The sequence below is a fragment of the Pectinophora gossypiella genome, chromosome 10, assembly GCF_024362695.1.
Source record: "Pectinophora gossypiella chromosome 10, ilPecGoss1.1, whole genome shotgun sequence".
In the NCBI taxonomy this organism is placed as follows: Eukaryota; Metazoa; Arthropoda; class Insecta; order Lepidoptera; family Gelechiidae; genus Pectinophora; species Pectinophora gossypiella.
The window spans coordinates 8,927,857-8,953,072 of NC_065413.1; the positions used below are offsets into that span (position 1 = coordinate 8,927,857).

Sequence of the window (25,216 nt, forward strand, 5' to 3'; positions counted from 1 at the left end):
GTGAATTCCGGTTGCCGCAAGCCGACACCGGTGCAGGTTGCCTAAAAAAAGAACCAAAGTTGCGTTTCGGCTCGCTCCTCGGTTTCCGAATTCCGTGAACCGGTTTGTGCATATCATCCTGTTACTTTTTACCGTTCCCCGCCATCAGAATGGAAACTGCGGCCTACATCGTCAGATGACTCGTACACACGTGCACATGTCAATCCGACTTTTTTTATTTTATGTTATTCGGATCTCAAGCGGTCGGCATAAGAGAAGGCTCAGCGTGAGTCGTTTGACAGGACTCATAATAATCAATGTTTTGTATTCGAAATATACAAGCAAAGAGTTCTGCCAACAATTCCTGTTTACAAAAATATTTTCGTTTATTTTATACGGAGCAAATGAATAGTATCTTAGCTTCTGTATTCCTCACTAAAACATGCCACTGCCCAAATCATCATCATCTTCCCAAGCGTTATCCGGTTTTCCTCGGGGTCCACTTGCCATTGCGTACAATATATGGAATAAAATGTTTGCAATATTATTGCTAAATAAAGAAGCTATAAAGTTTAATAGGTACGTAATTTTGTTAGCTCGGCCTTTACTGCTTATCTTTTGGTCAACATGTGTACTTTACGAGAAAGTTACGATCGACTACCAGCTATTATTACATTGCCAAAAAGAAAAGATCAAGTGATAAAATACACGTTTTATAATATAGGGTCATTTTATATGGTAAACGAAAAATAAAACCGTTCGTCAGTAAACTACATAAATATAGACTGGATAAAAATAGACTGTGTAAATAAATAAACAAGCTGTTAATACTTCAGACCATATAAAATTGAATAACCGGTTTCTGGCTAATTTATATGTATAGGTCGTCGCGGAGATAATTAATTATAAAACTACTAATTTGATAATCTTACAACAAGTGTCACATCGCTGATTAATTATCGTTATATCACTTTCGCGCCGGTGATAAATGTTGCGAGCGACACTCAAACGCTAACTCGATTATATCAAAGTGTCGTCTCGCGACAAATAACACCGTGTCACTGCATTTTACTTTCTCCATTTTATTTATTGCAAGCTTTAATAAAGCTAACAAGCTTATTCGATTAAATTCATAATCGTTTTTGTATCTATACTAGTTTAGCAAGACAGATGGGGTATGCTCGGTCGTATCACGTAAATGAAAATCCGAATCACTCCGTACAGGCGTCGTGTTCCCCTAATTGTATTCCAGTAATCAAAGAACGATTCAAATCTAAATAGATTTTATGTTAATTTAGAGAACATTCAGAATAAAGATTAGTTCAAAGCGAGCATACAAGCAGTAATACAGGAAATGTCCGAGCAATATCCACCCCGAGGCGTAGGGTATGCATCGGGAAGCAATCGTTGTACGACTATAGAACAAGCAAAAGGCGGTCGCGATCTTCGCCAGGGGCCTTTAATTGACAATGGATAGCAGCCGACCCGCATAGATTAGTCGTCCGATAGCGTTTACCTTTAACCCTCTCATTACAGTGTGTGATAGCGAGCCCGGCGTGTCCTACCTCCTCCGTTGACTTACACAACTCGGCTAATGCGTCAATTTGCCATATCTCACAAAATCTAAACGTTTACCCGCAAACTTACGTTCCGATCGATTTAAACGTTGCTCTAAAAGGTATAATAAGGAATTAATGCCCGATCATTACTAGCTGTACAATGGAACATTGTAAGTAGATAAATCAACTTGACCGGGTTTGACTGGGGAGGTATTGGTTTACATAATGGCTTTGCAGAATGTCAGTGTGTCTGTGCAATTTGACGGCATGAGGAAAGTTCAAATGATATAAGTGTTATCGTAAGTATGCATAATGTATAGTTCGGGCCACCCGACGTAAAGTCTTGTCGTTAACTTAACAATTAGTAATCGTCAAAGAGCAACGACAACTTCCTTGTAGCATAAACAATGGTACGTCTGTGACGGATGAGATTGAGTGCGTACGGTCGCGAGTTCGCATAATAAGATTGTTTGCAGGCGGCGATGGCGATCATAGGGACATCGGTCAGGAATGTAGATGCAGTTATGGGCGACCGGTCGTATTCTTGTAATCTACCATCGATATAACTGAGATAGCATATTCAATGTTTATAGAGTTATCAATTTCGATAAGCCATCGCTGCTGAAGGAATTCACAACATAATTTCCTTAAAGTTAGGACGTATGAGCATATCACCAGTATTCAACATGTCCTTAAATTATATGCGGATGTATAAAGCATTTTATTTATGAGTTAGAAAATATGGTTAGAATATTTGTGACGTGCAAGTCGTATCATGTGGAAGCTATGAAGGCCGGCAGCTGGGACGGAATCTAGCGCGGCGTCGTCATCTCAATTATACAGAACTATTAGCGCCGACCACACGTGGGCATGCGGTTCACGCAAATCGTTACACGTACGCGAGAAAAGCTAGAATTTCGACAGCTGTCGCCGCAAGCAAGTTTCTACGACAAGCCTTACATTCCTCTAACCAGCAACTAGTCTTCGTAGCGGAACTATAATCCAACATAAAAATGTACAAAGCGTCTAATTCGTCTGGTTCATGAAACTTGTAGGTTTTCACGTAGTCGTTTGGTTTTATGATTATGAGCGCGTTAAAAACCTGCGACGCGGCTTATTCGCCACCTCGCATGCAAAGTTGACGGGGCATAGCGCTATAAATATGATCGCAGTCGGGATCTGTGAGAACATAATTGGATATTCGCGGTAAGCTTTCGATTCGAAAGAAAGATAACCATGCGGAGGATAGAGCGAAGGCGGTGTCGTCAAGTGTCCATCCAGTGTTATCGTGGCGCGACATCTTTATGTTGGGGTCGGTTTTTCTGCGCGTGCGCGGTGCGGTGGGCGGTAATGGCGTCCGCCCCAACGGGATTCGCGCGCCGACATCGTTTCGCGTCTCATCGCGCGGCCGCAATACATCGCTCCACTTAAATTACGTGCGAGCTTGTTCCGGTAAACTATCGTGATACCTACACTACACGCCATAAAAACGTTCCACTCACACCTGACGGCCGCGCCGCGCCGCTCCGAGACCGATTTCCTACGCCAGACACACCTCACGCTGTAAAACTTTTATTGCTATCTTCGGCATTGATCAAGCGATATAAACTTTGCTTGTTTTGTATTATATTAATCGAATTGGATTTTATGGATTATCTGCATAGGATTCCTGTCATTAACACTTTAATATCCATCCATAATTTGTTGGTAGGCAAATGTAAAGACTTAAAATTACCGAAAAAGATATGAAAAAAATATAAAGTGTTATGGAATAAAAAGATATTTATATTGGAAATGTAATTAAAATGTATCAATAAATATCATTAGGAATCTGTTAGCATGTCTACGATAGCACTTTGTCACGATGAAATAGCACTATGATGTGCTCAAACGCGGCTCGTAAACGTCCGATCCATCGCCGATAACGGTAGCCCTGATGACGTGACGCTAATAAGGTGTATTGACCTTGTATCCGATATCAAGATAATATAAAACAACGCAAGGGTCATTGGCAAACTTCGCGATTCATTAACCATTTTTATTACTTTTATTTTTGCCCAATAATAAGTAATTATAATTTTATAGCCCAAAATGGAAATCATATTAGTATTTATGTCGGATAAGAAAGTACATAATAACTATAGATATTTCGCAGATAAATCTGACAGCCATGATGGAAACATGAATCAACATTGAAGTATAAAATACGTTTGTAAAGATATCAAACGTTTTATTGACGATAACTCTTAGTTTCTTGTGGGCAGTATAGATTTCCTATCAACTCAATGAAATAAGTATGTATTTTATGAGTACAAGTAACCCAGATGCTTGCTACTTGTAAGGTATGGTGTCAACCGGTGATAGGAGTCCCCAGTGTGTGTCCCACTAACTTTTCTAAGTAACGTACTGTCCTGAATCTGATCGCTAAGCTGTGGGTACTAGTAATTGAATAGCCACAGTAATTTAAAGATAAAACAACAAAAACTCACAATTGAAATAAATAAGTAAACAGGCGATTACAAAAGATTGAGGTAGATTAGGAATTTCGTAGCGAATCAACAATAGTCCTCGATGGGAGGCTCCCAACCTACAACGGAACCGCATCCGCCGTTTAAACAAACGGGCCGACAAAAATAATGGGCGCAAACAAAAATAAGTAAAAGACCACTATCACACAGATACACCGTTACCTCTTGTCTAATCAGATGAATGATGTGTTTGCCGCACTCGCCGGTGATTACATTTTACAACCAACATTAATTATTTCTCTAAAACAAAACTAATCCACGCAATTTAGCCGGGTAATTGTTTTTGGGCGGTACAAACACCCCGTTTGACGGAAGAGGCGTGACTGACATTACTTTGTAATTAAACATTCGAGCGGAATGATTGACAGACCGTAACGTATACAGATACGATTATAATTGATAGGCTTTTAGTATAATCGGTAATGTTGCACATCAATAAACAAGAGATGCGGTAACGGTTCATTATGCATGCGAGCATTACATGACCCACTTTGCTCATTCACATTGACTTGACAGGGTACACACTAAAATGTTTTATTGCTAATGGAGGGCAGATCGGAGGTTGATTAACAGCATGCGTTGTTATTGTAGAGTGTTTAGCTAGTGTAGCGTAGTATGGACATATCTGGGGCACGACATGACTGCTGTCGCCTCGATTGTAACCGACTGCCAATTTATCAAAAGTCAAAAGTAAAGGCAAGACCCACCGGCGCAGCAAGTGCCGGAAGAGCCGTCTCACCGTTATGGCATTAGTGTTTTTGCATACCCCATCAGTGGGACAGGAGTGTCGGTCCCGAGCACCGGGAAGCCAATCAATTACATATTAGCTTAATGTGACGCAGATGACGAAGACGGCACCTCCTTCACATTTGCATGGTGCGTGCAAAACGGCCGACCGTTGACGGCGCCGACGGTAACGGGCTCGACGCGAGACAATCGCCCATGATTGTTGTTTATAGCGCTCTTGTCCACCGAGACATACGTCTACATTTATCACCCCCCTAATCAAATCGCGGGCAACGAGCGCCTATTACTGCTACCCAAACCCGGTAAACAGAAAACAATGTGTGGTATTATCATATCGTGATTCGCTCAGCGAATAAGCAAAATAGAATCGAACGAAAATTACAATCCAGGTTGGAACAATGTTGGCCGTAAGTAACAGCACGGTGCACGATCTCGAGCCGTATTCCAATTGGATTTATGTGTGTATAAAATTCTTCCATTAGAAGAGAGTTAGAGCGGGATCGTAAAGCAAGTTTTAATTGGTGGTGCATAGGATATCGTGTGCGGGTGCGATAGAGCCGCGAGGAACAAGGAACAGGGAACAAGGAACAACAATGGCGGCGTGCGAGGGAGGCGGAGGCGGCGTCGTGTCCGCCGGCGGCGCGCCCCGCCCGCCCTTTCTGAATCGCGCCTCGCGCAGCCGCGCCGCGCCCCAACGTGCCCAAACTTCGCTCGGTGCTCAGTGCATACAATACTTACTATGTAATAATTACACTAACAAGTTACCTTAAACGTCCCACAGTATCATAAATCCACACCCATTTACGTTAGCGTAATCTCAAGGCATTATTTACCTTTAAAACAAATATTTCTATTCGATAAGAAGGTCTATAAATTAGTATTTATACCGATCCGCGACATACACCAGCGCTCTTAGCAGCAGGTGTAACAAATACCGCGGGCCGGCAATACTTATAAATTCACTATGCAAAGCAGATACGACAGAATATAAAGTTCAAATTTAATAAAAGAAAAGAATGGAGGGAGACAGGATCGACATATAATACGGGGGAAGCATAAAGTGCGCGGGAGACGCGCGGGCTATAAACATGCCACCGCGGACGCGCGCTCAATGCTCATACAGCTCATGTGCGGCAAAAAGCGCCCGCATTTATTACTTTACTGCTCCTTAACAGATTTTAAATGCGTGCGTTGTGTTACGGCGGTTAACCAATAAATTAGCAAGAGGGCTTTAATTCAAATAGATTTATTTATTCGCTAACCAATCGCGCAAGCTTATCACTCGACTACATAGACATTAAAAATCTTTTAACAGTTTTAATTGTACGCTCTTCTTTAGTCAAGAACTCAAAGGGCGCGTACATAGTCTAATTGGCAATAATGAATGCGGTAACAGGACAGGTGAAGAGCCTATTTTTAGTAGTGAAGCGGCGCCGCTGCGCGAGCGTGAAGCTCACGAGCAGTTTCGATGAATACGTGGCTTTAAGTATTATTACTGAGGCTATGAATTAGTACTGTAACGAGTTTATCATCGGCCCGTTAGATTTATACCGGTCGCATGCTCACCGTACTCAGGTGGCCACTTGTACCAATTAGTAACCGACATGTCTTACGTAATTTCGTCATTGCGATGCGGCGCGGGCGCAGGGAACCAATAGATTGCATCTACATAAATACTCGTAGGTACGCTCGGACGCTAGATGGCTTCCTAATTCCAATCGCAACTTAACGGTTGTCTACATAGCGATTAAATTGAATATGACAGTGAAATGCACATGATAAATGCACCTCAATCGACTGCCGAATGTTGCGCAATCATCGTCGAGCATTAAAACTGTTTAATTAAGCGATAACCAATGAATATTCATAGGCGGCGTGTTTAGTAGATGTTTACTATTTGAATATCGGTCGAACAATATAGGTACTTACTTAGGAAACAATAAAAACAAGTGGAGCTAAATGTACCGAGAGATAAAGGCTTAGCGTTGACAAATTGCTTGTAACAAGTGAACACAATGGTCTCGCGAGATCTCTTGTCCATTGTGCAATTGTAGCGCCCGCGTCTAACGTGGCTCGATCTTGTTAACGCGAGTCGACGAGGTGTTAACCAGCGTTACACCGTCCAGCGGCCACCCTCTGCGGAAACGAGATTTGTTACGACACTCTGTTTCCCAGTGCGCTACCAATATCACGGATTCGATACCTGCGGCGCTCGTGGCCGCAACGCAATTTGCCACAGGTAGAGTCGCGGCTGCGGAAGATTGAAGTGAACCTGTAAATCGAATCTATCACGTACTAGTGGCTGTCATTATGGTGAGCTGTGGATTCCTTGCGGTCGACTATCTAACATGCGAGCCCAGGAGACAACATCGCGATTTGCTTTTCCTACATTTACGGATCTCTACACATACACGTTCCATTGTCGAACGGTCTCCCTTAATCGTTCGATAGTTCTCTCGATTCAGTATTAGTACTTAGCGTTTTATCGCAGTTCATAACTTTGGCACGGCGTTCATTTATTCATATTTCATAATGTATCGAAGGATGTATCACCGGTGCGATACGAGATCCTATTTACGAGTGCGGCCCCGTCTAGCTCCCGTTCGCAGATAGCACAGATTCGATCATATTGCCGTTATTACATTTCTGCAAACGTAAGGCTGGTAAATGATCTACGACAAATGTATTTCCATATAGTATTGCAATGTGACGGGCAAAAGATAAAGCATACGAGCAAAGGCACAGTGCGGACCATAGAACAGTTAAGTAATGAAATTCCAGTGGAGATCTATTGACGAACTTTGCAGAAAATTCATTTTGAAATCACTGGGAAGTTCCGTTAGCCGTACTTACCTAGTGACATATTAGGAAAACACAAATTAATGTCAACTTGTCGCAGAATTTACGATCTACAGTGTATTCTCAGTGTCATCTAAGTATGTGCTTTACTATCAGGCTAACCTTAAGTCGCTGAAAGGGTTGCGTGGTATGTTTTAACAAAGTTACTCGAAAGTAGTTTTTTGTACAACAAATCGACGTCAGTTTTGCACAAAATGTGGGTCGTGACGGAAACATAACCGTATTCTGTGATAGAAAAATTGCGGAAAACGTCATATTTCGTGAAGAATGCGATTGCCGATAAAAAGACAAGTTTGGTGACGAATTCTGATTTTCTGCGTGTTGAGGATTTCGGCAAGCGCGCCGAGGCGAGCGCGGGCGGCAGCAACTCGTGCGCAACACCGCGCGCTGCCTACCGTTACACTGCACCACTTTGCCGGACAGTTAGTTGCACGAGCTCGTGCTGATCATATGATGACCATCGCACCCTTAATAGGTAACAAGCATGAATACACAAATAGGTCAAGCAGATACGACAAGGCGATCTTCTGCCAAAAGTAGCGGAACAACTAACCTGTCGACAGGTTCAAGCTGCTTCAAGTCGACTTTGTAGTTCCATACTTCACAGCTAATGCTATAATTAATCTAATTTACACAGGTAGACAGGGAGATTAAATGTAATGGACATGGTGAAAGAGAGAGTCCAGCACCACTTTGTTGGCTCTTGACAGTAAAATCACAATTTCGTACCTTCCATCATCGTATATCTTCACATCTGTTTCGATTTCCTTTAGAGAAAGTGCGATAAGAATGATTGTCACTCAATAAGGCCATTGAGAGCATCGTTAACCGCTGTCCTCAGTGTAGCCGAGTAGCACACGTGTTCTCGTTGCGTTTGTAAGCAGTGCACCCGTCGGCGTCTGTCAAGGTACGCGTGATGGATGGGGAATAAACGAGTGTTATTACCTAGTTTGACGACGAGACATAAAGATCTTTGTCTAAAAGGTCGCCACCGAGTGCGTCGGCGCGACACCCGGCGGGCCGTCGTGACCGACGCGCGTGCGTCCTCGTGTTATGTCTAGCTTCTATTCTTGCTGCTATCCGTCACGTCATTACACAACACCATCCGAGCCTCAAGCCTCACGAGCTTTTTGCACTGCTGCAGTTTCCCAAATTAGATCACCGACAATTATAAACAAAAACACCGGATAATTAATCTTTAGTGGACGCACCCGGTGGTCTGAGTTTTTAGACTATTATAACGGTACCGTAACCTGAAAGATTAATTTATTTAGCAATTTTTAACGTACAACAACAGCAAATAAACAAATCAAATATACCATGCTATACTGCGCATCATTGTAAAAATAGGAGATTTCCATCGGTTAGTCGCCATAAGTATATTAATTTATTCTAACTATCGTAAAATGGTCAACCGTTGTTGTGTCTACAGGACTAAATAGTAATAAATTACTAATATAGTAATACATATACACAAAATAATATAAACTAAAAGAAAACGATTCCAGTGTTGGATAGGTTAGGTACCAACGATCAGAGCACCATCTATCGCTTTGCTTTCGCTTCCCCATTTTTTGCTCATATTGATCTGTACAAAATCGGTTACATTGGAAAATTTATCGTGACGTTCAGGTGAGCTTTCAAAAACATAAGGCGACAGACACGCTATTAGGTACGGACTAATTTACCTTTACGGCACTGGATATTAAAACAGCCGTCGTAAAAAGAATTGAAGAATAAGTCATTTCGTTTCGATTATTGTACCAATATGATTAATGGTGACGCTGTGTAATGAGATTTGTGAAGTCACTGACATTAATCCGCATTGAATTTTAAGTTCTTTTCCAGCAATATGCCGCACGAATACGACGATCGTGCGGCACCAACTCGATAGATTTCGTGATGACATTAACATGACATGGCGCATAATGTTTTGTACCTAGTTATACGCCTATTTTAACTGTTATTTAAAAATATTTCAAGTATTCACAAGTATTCAACTTTCAAGGGATGGAAGGCGTACAAATATTTTCAAAGTCGTTAGCTAAGATTTTTTTGGGTTCTCTACGAACAATGTAAAACAATGGCTACTGTGGACGAGACAGCATGATATATGTATTATAATTTCCCAAATATTGATACTCATCTTGTTTTTATTAAGCAACAACAATCGTAATAGGATCTCAATCTGTCAAACGTTGATAAATGTTTGACGTCTCGTTAACCAATATACTGCGATATGATATATTGCTACAGCTTGTCTGAATATTGTATATGGGCAGGAGAAGTAGAGTGTGCGGCCGCGGCGACCTCCGCGAACGCAATAATTGAGCATAGAAATCAAATTACAGATGATTGATGATTCCGTTACGGCACGACCGAAGCCGCAATGACGCCCGTCGAGCGGACCGTGTCATTTGCGTAATAGGAATTCGACAAATATCCAATAAAAAATACCATCAGGAAATGCATCGGAGATTTCCGTGGAGTATTCGAAGCAGAATATACATTTCTGTCAAACGGAACCGTCAATGATTGGACACATTACATTGTATCAGTACATCAACCAATGTACGATACACATAAACGTCTGTACGGCGCGAGCATAGACTAAAACCGTAAGTTAAGGCAAGATAATTTCGCTTGCGACGTGAAATTAATAAATTGCCTGGTTTTGTCTAAAGTGGACCACGTCGGTGCAAATCACTCTTATCTTCGGGTATAGTAAACGCGACGGTACGACATCTAGGTAATTTTACGAGATAGGCTATATAAAACCATTAGAGGCAATAAATGCTCGATAGAATCACGCGTGTGACGTTTTACAGAGCCGCTTGAAATATAGCGGAGCGGTGCGGATACGAGTTCTGCAAACAGGCCGCGATTGGCATGCTGCCGGCGCCCTTCCGCTCACAATTAAATTGGCGTGACGTTTATTGAACACTGACATACAGTTTACTGAGTACAACATTATGAATGCGTATTACTCGGCTCGCGGGTATTTAAAGTCTATTTACATATTTACCGATAGCGTCGAAAAATAAAAGATAAACGAGCGCGCCGTGTTTCCCTGCGCGGGCGCGCGGCTCGGAGCCCTCCGGCGTGCGAGAGTCTCTTCTATTATAAACATTTATTGCTTTATTTCATTTATAGTGAAAAGTGGCTTCAACCTGTTTATTGGCGCTTACTATTGTGGAACGAGTGCAGCCTCAGGTGTTCTGTTGTGACGGCCAATGTCAATCATGTTAGACATAAATAAAAACATTATGCGATGAATCTCCATTCATGGTGTAGGTACGATTCTTGCACGTATCATTAATATGAATCAGAAGAGCTTTTTTTATATGGTAGCACAGAAAAGGTAGTAATGTAAAAGGGCCATTTAAATGATTATATTCACGATTTCCAATGACATTCAGAATTTACCTTTGAACAGTTTTAAGAAAGTAATTAAACAGAAACTTTGTTAAAAAGGTTATTATAAGGTTAGTGATTATTTAGAAGATATTAATGCATGGGATTAACTGTCTGGGAACTGATATTAGGCAGCCAAATTATTAAATTGTATAACAATATTTTATGTCTTTTTAAAGAATGTCTAGTGCCCTGTGCCGCGCTTTTTTGCTGCTTCTTTTCTCGGGCTATAGGTAGTTACCTAGAGGTTGCGAGAAGCGCATGAGACGTTCGTTATGTAAAAAATGATGATTCAAAGTGTAACTATGTGACTTACTGAATAAAGATATTTTTGAATTTATGATTTTCTGTATCTGACTTGAAAGAATTTGGTGTGAAGGTGTTTCTTTCTTGTTTGCGCTAGTGTCTTTTGCCAAACGAAAGGTTCATATTTAAGTTAAGCACACGGAATATACATCGGAGAAGTACAAAGATGGAGCCGGTGTTGAGCAGTCGCGGAACAGGTGGTAGCCTGCGGGCCATACATGGATGTGACAGGACACGACCAGTATTAGGCGAAATTTACCGCCGTGCTGCACTCACTATAAAATAACATTTAATGGCACAAATCGATACTATCAACCACTGGAATCGCCAGCGCTATGTCGAGATAAATGAAACACAAGCGCAAGTGCTTTAAGTAAATTTATTTGTAACGAATGCCCCTTGTCAGAGATTTGTACGCGTTAGTGAGAAACAAGTAACGGCTATTAGCTTTATTTATCTTCACACTTCACTTGTCGGGTATAATTAGCGTGCTCGTATTTTTTCTCCTGTCTTGTTCTGTTGTTTTAAAAATAAATACTAAATTGTTATTTACAGCTTAGATAAATATGGCATAGATAATGCCTAGGTGTAGTGCAGGAATGCGTTTTGCCCTTGTTCTCAGTCTCGTTTCGTTAAAAGGCGTAACTCGTAACTCATTTCACATTTCCAACGGTTACGGCTAAATTAGTCAATTATGTCAATGTTTAAATTGTAAAATATAGGTGTGTGAGCGAGCCGGCGGCGGTGCCGGTTGGAAACGCTACGTCATCGTAAAATATTAGTCAGTAATTAACGGGAACTCCGGGACTAAAAGACGATGCCGGAAACCTGCATACCGGGCCGCGGAGCAGGTACAGCTAAGCACAGTACTTAACGATACAATAAAATAAAACTCGTACAACATAACACTTTAAACATACAATGACGTATAATGATCATAATTACGCACTTTTAAGTAATCATTCGGTACCAAATGGCCGCATTACTTGTATACGCGGTCGTAAGTAAAATCGTGGGGTAAATTGCGAATACTCGTAATGCATCATTATGTTATAAAAATAAATTATATTAAAAAAATATGATTACCACGAAAGTAATCAAGTCGCGGGAAACAGGGTGTAATTGTATAAAGCACCACAGACAATGTGGGTTCAGTGGGCAGATGTAGAAACAAAATGCGACGTCGCACTTGAACTTGATAATATTCGAAGTGACCGCAGGATGTTCTGCAGATACAGACATTACTGGCACGTGATGCCGTGCGGCGAGAGGCGAGCAGTGCCAGGCACCGATGGACATGTAAATAGGATGTAAGTGGCGATGGTTAGGGTGGAGCAAAATATGCAAAGAAAGCCGCGGAAGACGCGGCGCACTGTCTGCACCGAAAACCTACTTCCGTTCGCTCCGAGCCCATGCTGCCGTGAACAATGCTACAAAATTATAGGACTTAAGACCCCAGACCCTCATTGAGTTAGCATGATTAATCGCGGAGAAAACTAGCCGGGATTATACGTTTGTAATTTGAGATCGCACGTTTTACATTGTGCCGATCATTAGTAGAGCCATTCCAGCCACGATCGACTGATTTTTAAATGTAAAAAATTCAGTTAGAATAGCATGTACCATTACAATGTGTTCAAATTACACGTATTATACGCAGCTGATACGAGTGAGCTTTGAAATACTGCCTCGCCGATTGCACGTCCGTGCCATTGTTTAGGCGTGCCGAACATTTGCTACATCATAAAATAGTTTTCACTCTTTCTTTTTATTGGCTACTAATAATAGTCTTCTCATGACCACAATTACATAGTATGACCATAAGATGCATCTACTGGCATACTTAGTATATGTAGCGAAAAAATGTTAACCTCAATGAGTTATTAGCGTCATTGTCTTACACTTTATTTAAATAGCCTCACAATCGTTTCGACCGCAACTAAGAACAAATGAAACAAATAATGAACCGATGCAATTTCCACCTGCCCACTGGAATGTGTTGCCCTGAGCTATATCATGGAAAGTGGTTCAATTTTTCAAATCGTCCGAGCGAGGGTTCGCCCAGACACTGTTGCCATTGGACTGGTGCATAAAGTGTTCGCTTTTTAATCCCTCGGGCTCCATTCAGGCTATTCATCAAGCGCATGGCCCGGCCGCTATACACGTCTACTCCGTATCCTTTTTCAATTTATTAATTACTTGAAAAAATACTGCACTCATGCAATATACTTTTAACGCTTTATTTACACACGTCTGGGCTTGACTGACGACATGCTAACAAGCAGTCAACACGCTAATATGATAACCACACGATGGGACGATCCGAGGTTTCGATTTGCAGTAAGATGGAATAGAGAGTCAGGTCTGTTGGTTTCTTGAATGTTAATTTGTGCAATTTAGAATTAATCGCGAGATGGCGAGTCACGTAGGCGGTAGCGAGCTGTGATGTACCGATCGGGAACGGAGAAATCGCGAATCTCTCGCTAATGTAAATCTCGCAGGCACACACCCTCACCAACCCACTAACCTCGCCGCACCGCGCACCGCGTACCGCGCGCCCGCGCAGGCCGCGAGGACGAGAAAAGCTACGACGATTAGCCGCAACTTACGAGTCGCTTAGACAATTACTACGTTCAACATACTTGCCAGTAATTTCACTTCACAGTTTTGTTTTCTTTATCAAGAGATTTCTAAGGACCTTATTATGATAATAAGGATTACTCAACCGCCTTCAAGTTGTTGTAAGTAAGAAGCCAATTATCTACATAGAGTTGGTAGTCAAGTGACGTCGTGTGACTTGAGAAGGGCAACTTTATTGAAAACACACGTAGTTATCCAATTAGCGATGGAAAATTGAAGATTACGACGAGTAGTCATTGAACTTGAAGGTAAAATAAGTTTTTGCTTTACTAATTTCCATTACAATGCTCATCACATCCTGGGAATTCACACTTCACTAGGTGCAGGAGGTAACTATTTATGACCGCAGTACTAATTAATGTTCGCCAGCTAGAACTTGTAATCATTAGTGCGAATGTCTTATCTTCACTATAGGAGCGAATGATACAAATGGAGTGAGTCAAGTTTCTCGTCGTTCATTATTCATAATGCGTAGTAGAAATGTAACTAGCTGAAGTGCCTTTTCATTAAAACGTTAGCGCATTAGCTCGGCAATGGAAAACAGAATTCAGATAATAAGTTATTTAAGCCGACACTGAATGCTAAGGCTTTCGTTTCGAACCAATGCCGGGACAATGAGTGACGTTGACGCCTGACTACCGGCTGCTACCTTGTAAGGATGGAGCGCCACTAGCCCTTCATGTCAACACATAAGGAAATCGGCTCGCTCCATTAGAAGACTTAGGAACGACACAACAAATTACAATTTCATTCAATGTAAATCCGCTAGGCATACTATATCTCTCGCGATACTAATGGCTGAACTTAGACACGGCTAATAGTTTACAGCCAAGATTAAGCCGTTCGGCTTCCCTATTGTGTAGTGACAGAATCAATTTATACCGTGTATGTAGCGAATGTATGAAATTGCTGCTGTAATTAGCTTTAACGGGAAATAATTCTTACCGCTAGAATGCTAATAAACGCGTGTGACATGATGATGGAAGATTTTAGTACAATAAAATGTGTATAATGTTCTGTCATTAACGATATGTGAAAGTCAAGTATTTATTTAACTATGAACGTTACTTAGTGAATGTTGAAGCCCGAAATGAATATAATTTTAAGAATATATAAATAAATGGGTAAGAGAGATACCTAATAAGAATGAGTAAAATATAACTTTCTTTGTCATAAAAGTCAATTGTTAGACTAAGACTGTTATATTTTAAAGCGCACTCACGTTCTGCACAAAAGCAAACTTGAAGTGATAGCTGCATTTACATATTGGGGTCTATCAATGCAACACTTCCAAGTAAACGAAGACTGTTTCCATAGTGTGCCAACTAGTATCGGTATGGTGAAACGTAAATAGCAGGTTGGAGGCATCCGGCTCATTGAATGTGCTGACCCCATCTGATCGACGCTCGGGGCGAGCCGAACGTGCCCGCACATTCAGTGCCATTGCCATCCTATATGGGAACTGTAGAATCGAGAATACATCTAAGAGATATGCCCATTTACGTTCGACAAGTTTTTATCTGAAGGGCATGTTTTAAACAACGCGTCAGTTGTCCCCGACAACTCGTCAACATCCAACATCGAATTTAGAGCTTATTCCTTTTCTAGTCGATCGTCTTACTCTCCAACGTCAGTGACGAACTCGTTCACATTTAAAATGGGATCGAGAGAGAAAATAGCCCACGATAGATTCCTTATCGCACCTGCTCTGTCGTTGCTATCTCGTGGTACGAGGTGGCGACCGACTTTAGCGTAGGTTATGCTTCTGGCGCTTGACCTATGCAGGTCAACATGTTACTTTGATCATCTTAGCAGTCTGCTAGCTTGAATCTTTATACATGCCGTAAATGTTTTCGACTGCAATAAAAGTCAACATAAACAAAGTTTCGCTAATAAACAACCAGAAATACGAGGACAAAAACCGCGTTGAAGGTTTTGTGATTGACCTCTTATTAAGTGTTGAGAAACATGAAGCCCGTCGTAAAGAACAGAACTAAATTAAATAATAAAGAAATTGAAGTAGTGATTCGCTTTATTGGTGATTGATGGGTTGTAAAATGGCAAAAGACAGAATGTGACATTAAACCTCACGGTTTACAGCTACGGTATGGTGTGTGTAGGTCAGGCCGGGCCCGGGGTGACGTGCCGCGCTGCTCACTGCGCAGCCATACTATGATCGGCACTCCTGTTATTTCACGCTATTGACGCCCGACGCCTTGTCTTATTTATTAATACTTTGCAACTTGAACTTTGCACCGCGGACCATGACAAATAATACTTGTCTAGCTAACTTTTGACTTCGTGAAAACGTCGACTCTCGCTCCGATGTAATGTTTATTCTAGAAAACTGTTAGACGCCGAGCACGAGATCATTTGTAACAAAGTTATATCTCGAAAGTGTCAGAGCCAGGTACGCCGGGGCACACTTTATAAAATAAATAGTATCCGACGAGAGAATTCTTGGGCAGATCGACTAGCCATACAATCAAAATCGATTTAGAATGGGAAAAAAGGAATGCATGCGACACAACCGACTGTGTAGAGGTGTAATTTAATTTTAATAATGGACGTGCAGACCAAATGACTCGCGCCGTGAGCGATACGAATGCCATGAAATGAATTAGGTTTCCCTAGGCGGTATCATTCAGTCGAGAGCTTGCGCTGGCTGCCAGACAGGGCAGTAATAACAGAAATAATTACTGCACCCCGTGTGAAATCAATCAACAATAAACATGGAAGACACACTATTATGGCAAGATAAAATGTAAATTATACACTGCCCGAAGATTCAATTGCATGTCACCTTTCATGGCACCTTTTATGAGTCGCAACAAAGTGTTTAGCACCACATTTGCATATTTATTTATTCGACCTAGCGTCTGAGAATGCTATAACAGTACATTTAACAAGTGGTACTGTTAATTTGTGTAATTACGATCCTTGCTGACATTTAACTGTAATTTGTACGTGCGTGGATTTCAAAAGCTTGACATTATCCGTCAGAAATACAATTGACATTCGTAAGTACACCAGATCTTTTGCCCGATCTGATCGGCGGGAGCGGCGTCATAGATTCACAGCTCGACATTGAACTCTCGCAGTGTCATCGTTAACATGACAAAAGCAGTAAAAAAGGTATAACAAGAGTCGGATGGATGTCGTTCGACGCTAACAATATACAATTTGTTATTTAGTGTCAAGCGTGTCAAGATTTTTACAATAAAATCGGAATAAGTAGTACCGTTGGGCACGAAGTGGTCTGCGATGGAACCGGGACCGTTACTAACATTGTGCGTCGGACGTGAGCGTAACGTTATGACGCTAGCCACCAACTCGCATATTGTTGCCAATTCCGATAAAAACTATTTATCAATAAATTAATTCCATCTCATTTCAGACGCTTTTCCCCAAGTTCATTCACTCCCGAACAGAACGCAAGAAAGCTTCCTAAACGATGTCCAACAAAAACTTTGAAAGCCAGTTAGTTTATAGGATACCTTTCTTGGAAAATTAACGATACTTTGGCAAAATAGTTCAATAGAGAGACTATGTGAACGCACTTTGCAAATTTTCTCATGAATCAGACCAAGCGTGAACTTTTTCAGAATAGGTATTACCCGCGATATGATTACGTAATAGCGCGGCTAATTTGCGGTTCTTTCAGTGAAATTACGTACCATATATTACGGTGCAGATGCACTTTAATTAGAGGCAATTATTAAGTTAAAGCCCTTAGATAGCGATCATAATTGTTCCACCTTTTATATTCTCACAACTGAAACGTGATACTCATTAACATTATGAGTCATAGTCGCAAAGCTACTGTTTGTGATCATGAGAAAATATTTTGACTGGAGCATAAAAGTACATTAAATAGAAATACTGTTATTTGGCGCGTTAATAACTGTCAATGTTAAAACAATGACACTAATGTTTTATTGCGTTAGCGGCTCTAAACATGGGTTCAGGTGGTGCGCCGGGCCGTAAATTGTTATACGAGCAGTGACAGAACATATCTCTTGCAACACGCGACAATCGATTATTTCCACGTTGATGCTCGATAAGGCTTTGATATACGCGATACTCCATCATCGAAAGCGTTACGGAAAACGACGATGAACTCGCGTGTATAAAGATGAGCTGTTTTTATACACGGCAAAGTCTTTTAAAAAATTCTCATGCAATTAAGTTGCCATTAAAAGTTTTTCAATCAGCATTTTCTTTTGTTACAGATAACGAATGTTGCCACGGCCCGAGAACACAATGCGGCTTTTAATAAGTTTAGTGTTAGTGGTGTATGCCGCCGAAGCCGCGAAGAAATTCGAGGGAACGTTAAGATCGGCAGCGGAGGCGCCGCCGCAGGACAACATCGCGGTGGAGTCCGCATCGCCGGAGCCGGCTGTGGTGGCGGCGCCGCAAGAGTACAAAAACCCAGGGGCACCTCCGCCTCTGAAATCCTCGACTGAAGCACCGGAAGCACCAGCACCAGTCCCTGAAACAGCGTCTGGCGGCGTTCCACCATCCGCACCAAGCGGAGCCTCAGCGCCATCCGCCCCAGCAAACTCTCTAGAGGAATGTGACCCAGAAATGATCGGATTTGAACTTGTCACTGGGTAAGCTTGTTTACTCGATAGAGAAACTTAATATTATGCACATACTATGCTGAAGGTAAACTAGTTCCTTAAGAAGTAGGCGCACTGACCGATAATTGCCAGGGTAATTAAGTTTATTAAGTAGACGCGACGGGTCGGCTAGTGAAGTTATCAAGATCCGACTTCACTCACTAGATGCACCATGAAAGTGATTTTAGACACCACGCGATTAAAAAGTCGCTCGCAGCTGGCACTTTAAATGTAAAAATATGGAACTAGTTTAGTTTTTCAATGCATTTTAATTCGACCATGCAAGAAAACTAGCAGAAAAACAATTTTGTTTTAATAATATCTTAAGTTTACGTACACTACGTATTATCAGATAGACCGTAGAATTAGAAATGCTAGAGCAATTTCATTAAAACACATACGTAGCACGTACCTAATGACTATATGCAAAATCGAGAAAGTATGTTAAGTTTCTAGGTAATATCTTGTAGGTATATCGCTCAATAAACCTGATATCTGGTGTGCATATGCAGGTACGTGTTCTCGGCGCCGTCTCACATACTAGACGACATCCCCGGCACTCTGATGTTGACCGACTGCCTGGAGCAGTGCCAGGCCAACGACACCTGCCGCGCCGTCAACTACGAGACCGGCCTCTGTGTGCTGTTCAGCTCCGATGCCGACCAGCTGCCCGGTGAGTCACACCCTGTATTACATACATACGTTCATACTTGTAACATCACGCCTATTACCCATTTCGGGTAGGCAGAGACCACAGAATTCCACTTACTACGGTCCAAAAATAACATTTTCGATTCAGCCACTCTCATCAAAATCTTCATACGCACAAGGTTAGAGATCTTATGACTTGGACTTTTTTTAATACATCTTGAATTTCATCGCGGTATGTACACTTACATCTTTGTTTTCCGACTCTACTACTACCCCATATTAAGGCTAAACGTTTTTCATACAATCGTTTTATGTAAAGGTGACGTTTTAGAATAACTTATTAGTAACTTATTGACAATATTGAACCAAAATAAATATATTTTTTTAAACAATATTATTTAATTTTCCCGAAAAGGTGCGTAAACCATTTGTATGAAAAACGATGAGTCTTAACATTTAATACGCAACCTTTATAAATAAATATGATAATCAGCCAACAATGTACATTCACACGCGTATTGTAGGCCGATAATGAGAACTCGAGCTGCATTGGCATTCCGTTCGAGAGCGCAAGTCAATCAACGTTATCGTAACACTCATTGAAATGTACAATAGGAAACCTCATAGTATCGCAGAAAATGAATTTAAATTATGCACGAATTAAATTTATATATGAGAAACCAAATAGACCTATCCGAGCAAACGTGTAATCAGAAGCTATTTATAGTACAAAAATAATAACCGTAAAATACGCCTATAATAATGCACAGCTATTTGCTATGAATAGTAACTGGGTTAGTCAATAACAACTTTGAATACAATTCGAGTTTAATAAAGCTTGTTTTTGCATGCGTGCGTCTGAATAACATGAAAAACATTAACAAACACGAATAAAAAGCAACAATAACGGAACAATGGAGCGTGTGTCGGTGGTGTATAACCGGGACACAGGCAGGTGGCACGGTTGGCGCCAATACTCTCGTTTGCCTGCTAACGTGCACCAATACAATCTAGGAGAAAGCTTTAGGTCAATAGCGTTCAGTTGCTCATTTTTGCCAATAAATATTTGCACATAACGGTCACATATAAAATATATGCATCATTAGACGAACATCAGCTCTACGCAAACTTGAGTAGCTTATATTTGCTAATATGTAGGAACGGTAAAGTATTTGCTATCGATCGTTCCTCTAATCTCTCTTTCGTCCGCGTACAGACGAAGGTGCTAGCTCTCAAACAAGTGAAGCGTCTGATTTTTTGCGCTTGAATACATCATTTGAATACCAATAACGGCATGGCTGTGCTCGCTCATCAGACCTTATTGGGAAAAAATACTCTCGCCGCGAAAATGAAATCTTGACCGAGTATGTTTTTAAACGTGTGTTAGTAGGGTACACCTTGACCCCGAATTGCTGCGGTCAAATTGAATTAGCTTCCTTATAGAGTTGCGGTCAATGCTGCGCTATTGAATACATACAATATGAATGAATAGACTCGTATTGTAGAATCATGTACCAAAGAACATTTTATTCAATTTGCCGAAGCCTACTCGAAAACGCAAAAAGCAACAACAAAACTGAAAGAGTGAATCAACCGAAATCAAATTTTGGAGCGAAACTTTCGCGTCTGGACCGAAATAGCACGTTTTGTTCGCAATCATTGTTGTTCTGACCGCAATACATTTTCGCAAAAACATCATAATTGCCTATGATAAAAGCTTCCAGTCAATGACCCGTAGGTAATTATTGGATGTACGCTACGTTCTGAGATCGTAAAGTCGTGATTTTCTTTGGTTAACCTCAGAGTGTATTATGGGTCCATGAGGTTGCGCAGTGCGTTATTTACAATAATGCATTTCTAGTAAAACAATTAACTGACTACGTGTTTGCCTACGGCCGGGTACATTAGCACCCATATTGAATCAAAGCGTGGCGAAGGCGCGCTTTCATTTCGGCGAACCGAGCGGGGGCATCAAATTATACTGAGCACATACTGGTGCGCGGATTTCCTTAAATTCGCTAAGGTTGAGCGATTCTCGATCGAGAGCACGTGCGGTGAATACATTAAAGGCATTATTATGAAACAAAATTATAATCATTCATGAGGGCATTAACCCTATACTTTTAAGAAACACGTCGTCTTACGTAGTTTTAATGTTCGCTTAATATTACATTTTACGTGCGTTGAACTTGAACTTAGCTTCTGTTGCTCAAATTTTAACAAGATTATTTTTTATCGGAACGATTGCGCTATTTCGCTCGTGAAGAATAAAAAGTTTAGAAAAGTTTCAGAGCTTTGTCAATTTTCGGAAGAAAATATTGATTGGAAAATGCAAACAAAAACCTCAACTTTTACTCTTGTTTGTATTTAAAGGAAAACGACCAAAATAATGACGATATTCATGGTTACAGGTGCGCTAACAAAGTCCCAGTTCCCGGTGTTCACTATCTACGCGCAGAAGTCGTGTCTGGGCGTGCGTCCTTGCGAGCGTGCCTGGTGCTTCGATAGAGTGCGCGGGTACCACCTTAAGGGACGAGGCAAGAAGACCCACGTCGTCGGCTCCAGGCAGATGTGCCTAGACCTCTGCCTTGGGGAGAACGAATTCGTTTGCAGGTCAGTAATTTATACTTCTTTCGAAGGTCGATTCGAAGAATAAACTGATTGGAGCCCAGGCTATGAGCTGTGGAAAACCGTCATTATGCTGTGCACCACAGCAAAATTGAATAGTGGCTCGTCTAGAAAATGACGCCCCATCCAATTTGTAGCTATACGAATAGGGACACTAAAAATGACAATAAACTTTGGACGTGGACACCATCGACCTGTGGTATCTTGTATTGAAGTCCAATGCTGATAACACGGGAACATGTTAGCCACGAAATTGACAAATATTGTCCAAGTGATTGATGTTGGTCTGCCGAGGAATTCGAATGCATTTACCTGAAGCCGTAAAGCATGACCACCGTAACGTCAGTTTTATGAAAATGTGAAAATAGTTTGCATAAATCGTTCGCATTTTCTCATAGCCTTACAAGTTATTCACCTAAGCAAAACCACAATAGAAGGAAGTGGCGAGAATTTATTGAAATTACGCCCATTCTTCCACATGGGTTTCTGTCCTCACATGCGCAAAAAAGGTCGCGTCATGTTTATTCAAATGCAGCTGGCGAAATGGAAATGGGGAAATAAAAATGCCTCGACAGGTTGCATGGGGAGGGTCCAGAAGAGATTTATGCCTTAAGCCCAACGCAGAGCTGTTTTCGATTCAATTCAAAACGCAGGAACCGGTGAATCCACTTTACAATCCGTGTTTGCACAGCGTCACGTTTTATGCAACATTGTATGTATGATGGTTAGACATAGGGAAGAATGGGGGTCCTAGTGTTGATGCACATACATTATGTGGGTGTTTATATAAGGTAGTTCGTGAGAATTTGTAACGAATGAACAGCAGAAATCAGCAAACCGTGTAGTTTTAAAAACTCATAATAAATTAACGCCACTTAAACTTTTTAAGTTCTGTACTCGAAAGGTCTAAACGGAATACGTTGGTGAGGTATGAATGGAATTCCAGCTGTCAATAAAATATAGTATATTAAAAAGTAATAGCCCTAACAATAGTTACCTACTTTTACACGAAGTAGATAATTGTTGAAGCTAATTTAAAACTCATTCAGTTGTACCTATGTTTAAGGCATAATTATTGGCATTTGAATTGCGTCGAATGTCATTATTTTTATCTATGAACACAAATAGCATGGTAGAGTTCCGAGTAAAGTAAAAAGATAATGTTTCGATGTAAGAACATCGCATAATCTTTTGTTAATTAACAAGGCTTGTATAATTGTTATACAATTACAGTACGAATAGCTATTTAGTACAATTTCAGATGCATTAACATTAATAGAACTTGGAGTTTCTAGCCATTAAAATAAACTGTATTAATACGCACCGCTATTCATAAATTGACTGTGGAAAGTGTGTTTCTTGAAGGTATAAAAGCATATATCACGTATACAATTATCGATATAAGCACTGTATAGGTAGAAGAATATACAGCAATCTTGTGGGATTACCTACCTGTTGTTAAGAAGCGGTAGATTTAGTGTATCTCCATATTCGATGGCCAGCATACAAAACAAGTTCCGCGCTAAATTATGGCCGTCATAACAAACAAATATCAGTCGATGTAAACTATAAACCTTTTGGACAGAGAAACCTCAACATTGACCATTACAATAGGGCTAACAAGACAGGAAAGGAGACGTCGGCGCGGGTCATGCCATATTCAGTTCATCAGATCCTTTAGTGACCTTACGTCAATACCGGCTCTTGGCGGTTATCTATCTTTATTGGCCTATTGTTACGCTCAAAATGTATATTTGTTCCTTACTATTGGCAAGATGACATAGACGAATCATAAATCATTGCGAAGATTTTATCCGGGGACAGATCTCATTAAACAGGCATCGCATAAGCTAATTTAACGATACTCCCGATAACGAAGTCAATCAAGCTTCACCAAGTTGCCTTACATGGGCAGTCTCGCGGCACATCTTTGCGGTGCTTCGTGGATAAGTCACAGCCCCTTCCTGGTAGCCGTTCCGTTTCTCAATTCTACAAACGAGCATTATATACAAAGCAGGTAGGCCAATTCCCCGGCTCGACTCAGGCGTCTAATGCGGCGAGACACGACTGTCCTATTGTGTTTATTTCCTTGTACGGTTTTTGATATCATTAACATAAATAGTGTGCTGAGACTCACATTCGGTACGCGTAATTCTGTTCGCGTGGTCACATCTAGAATTCTAGACTGCGCGTTATCGGAACGTGTGTGGATTCGCTATGCGTTTCCTCACGACTCTTCGAGAGCATCTGTTCATCCGAATGCATTCTCTGACACTAATTTAGTAGATACTCTATATGAAGAAACGCTCTGTACGTGGAGGTGGAAGGCATTATATATACAGTAGAAAAGTTAAGTCGCTTATATGGAAATAATAATAGTATTCGGTACTTTTACGGTTGGGTGAGAGCATTAAATATGTTGCACGCGTTCACATCTTGTAATGAGGAGACCGTTTTGTTTTACCATTGTTTCAAACTTGACATTTTGACATAACGGGAACGATCTTTACATCCGACCCGAAGCCATATAAGACTAGGAGCTGATATAACAAATTCCACGACTTGGCCCCGTCAAGTAGGATTTTTGCTTCGAGACAGCGATTACGGAATGAAATGCGCGATTTTACGTGGTCGTTCGACACGTGTACCGTTGGGTACAAATCGTCGTATCTCCATTGAGGCGAGCTGGCTGCGCGGGCGCACCCCAGGCGGCGCGCATCGCGATCGTCGACGGTCACGACACTTGGCAAATATTCCCGGACGAGGCCGGTGCCGAGCGGTGTGGGAGCGGCCTGCCCTATCGCTTCCTATTTCCACGATACAATAACCGATAAACCACACACTGTTCCCGGCGGACCTGGCTAAAAATAATTGCCACCTAAGTAGACTTTTGTTGCCACCAACGAGTTTAGTTAAAAAAAAGGATTATTTAGCGCGATTGAAAAGAATTGACCTTAAAGCGAATAGAAATAAAACAGCATGAACAATTCGTTCCGGTCCGTATTTAGGTGCGCCTTCAGGCATATCGGGAGATCTAAGGGTTTAAATTACAAGTAATAGAAATGATGGTCTATAAACGGCCTATTCTTTGCCCACTAAGATAGGACCACCAGGGCTGGCCGCATTATAATGGATACATTTATGTGTCCAATAGTGCCTAATATGTACAAGTATGATAAGGTCCTGCAGAGTAATGGCAGCGGCAGTCAATGAGAATTGCAAATTGATTTTATAATTTAATCGCTTTTCATGGCTCTCAGAATTAATAGCGAATTGAAGGAGA

At 41.2% G+C, this 25,216-nt stretch overlaps 2 protein-coding genes across 3 annotated transcripts in view; one reads left to right on the forward strand and one right to left on the reverse strand.

Moving 5' to 3' along the window:
• LOC126370058 (autophagy-related protein 16-1) overlaps positions 1-25,216 on the reverse strand; it is a 175,892-nt gene that overhangs the window by 126,034 nt on the left and 24,642 nt on the right. The gene's annotated exons all lie outside the window — the stretch shown is intronic.
• Positions 1-25,216, forward strand: part of LOC126370045 (uncharacterized) — a 52,917-nt gene that overhangs the window by 23,430 nt on the left and 4,271 nt on the right. Inside the window, exons 4-6 of the mRNA XM_050014687.1 lie at positions 18,265-18,645; positions 19,167-19,327; positions 21,717-21,918. Of these exons, the coding sequence (XP_049870644.1) occupies positions 18,272-18,645; positions 19,167-19,327; positions 21,717-21,918 (737 nt within the window). The 5' untranslated portion in view covers positions 18,265-18,271. The remainder of the gene's footprint in view (positions 1-18,264; positions 18,646-19,166; positions 19,328-21,716; positions 21,919-25,216) is intronic.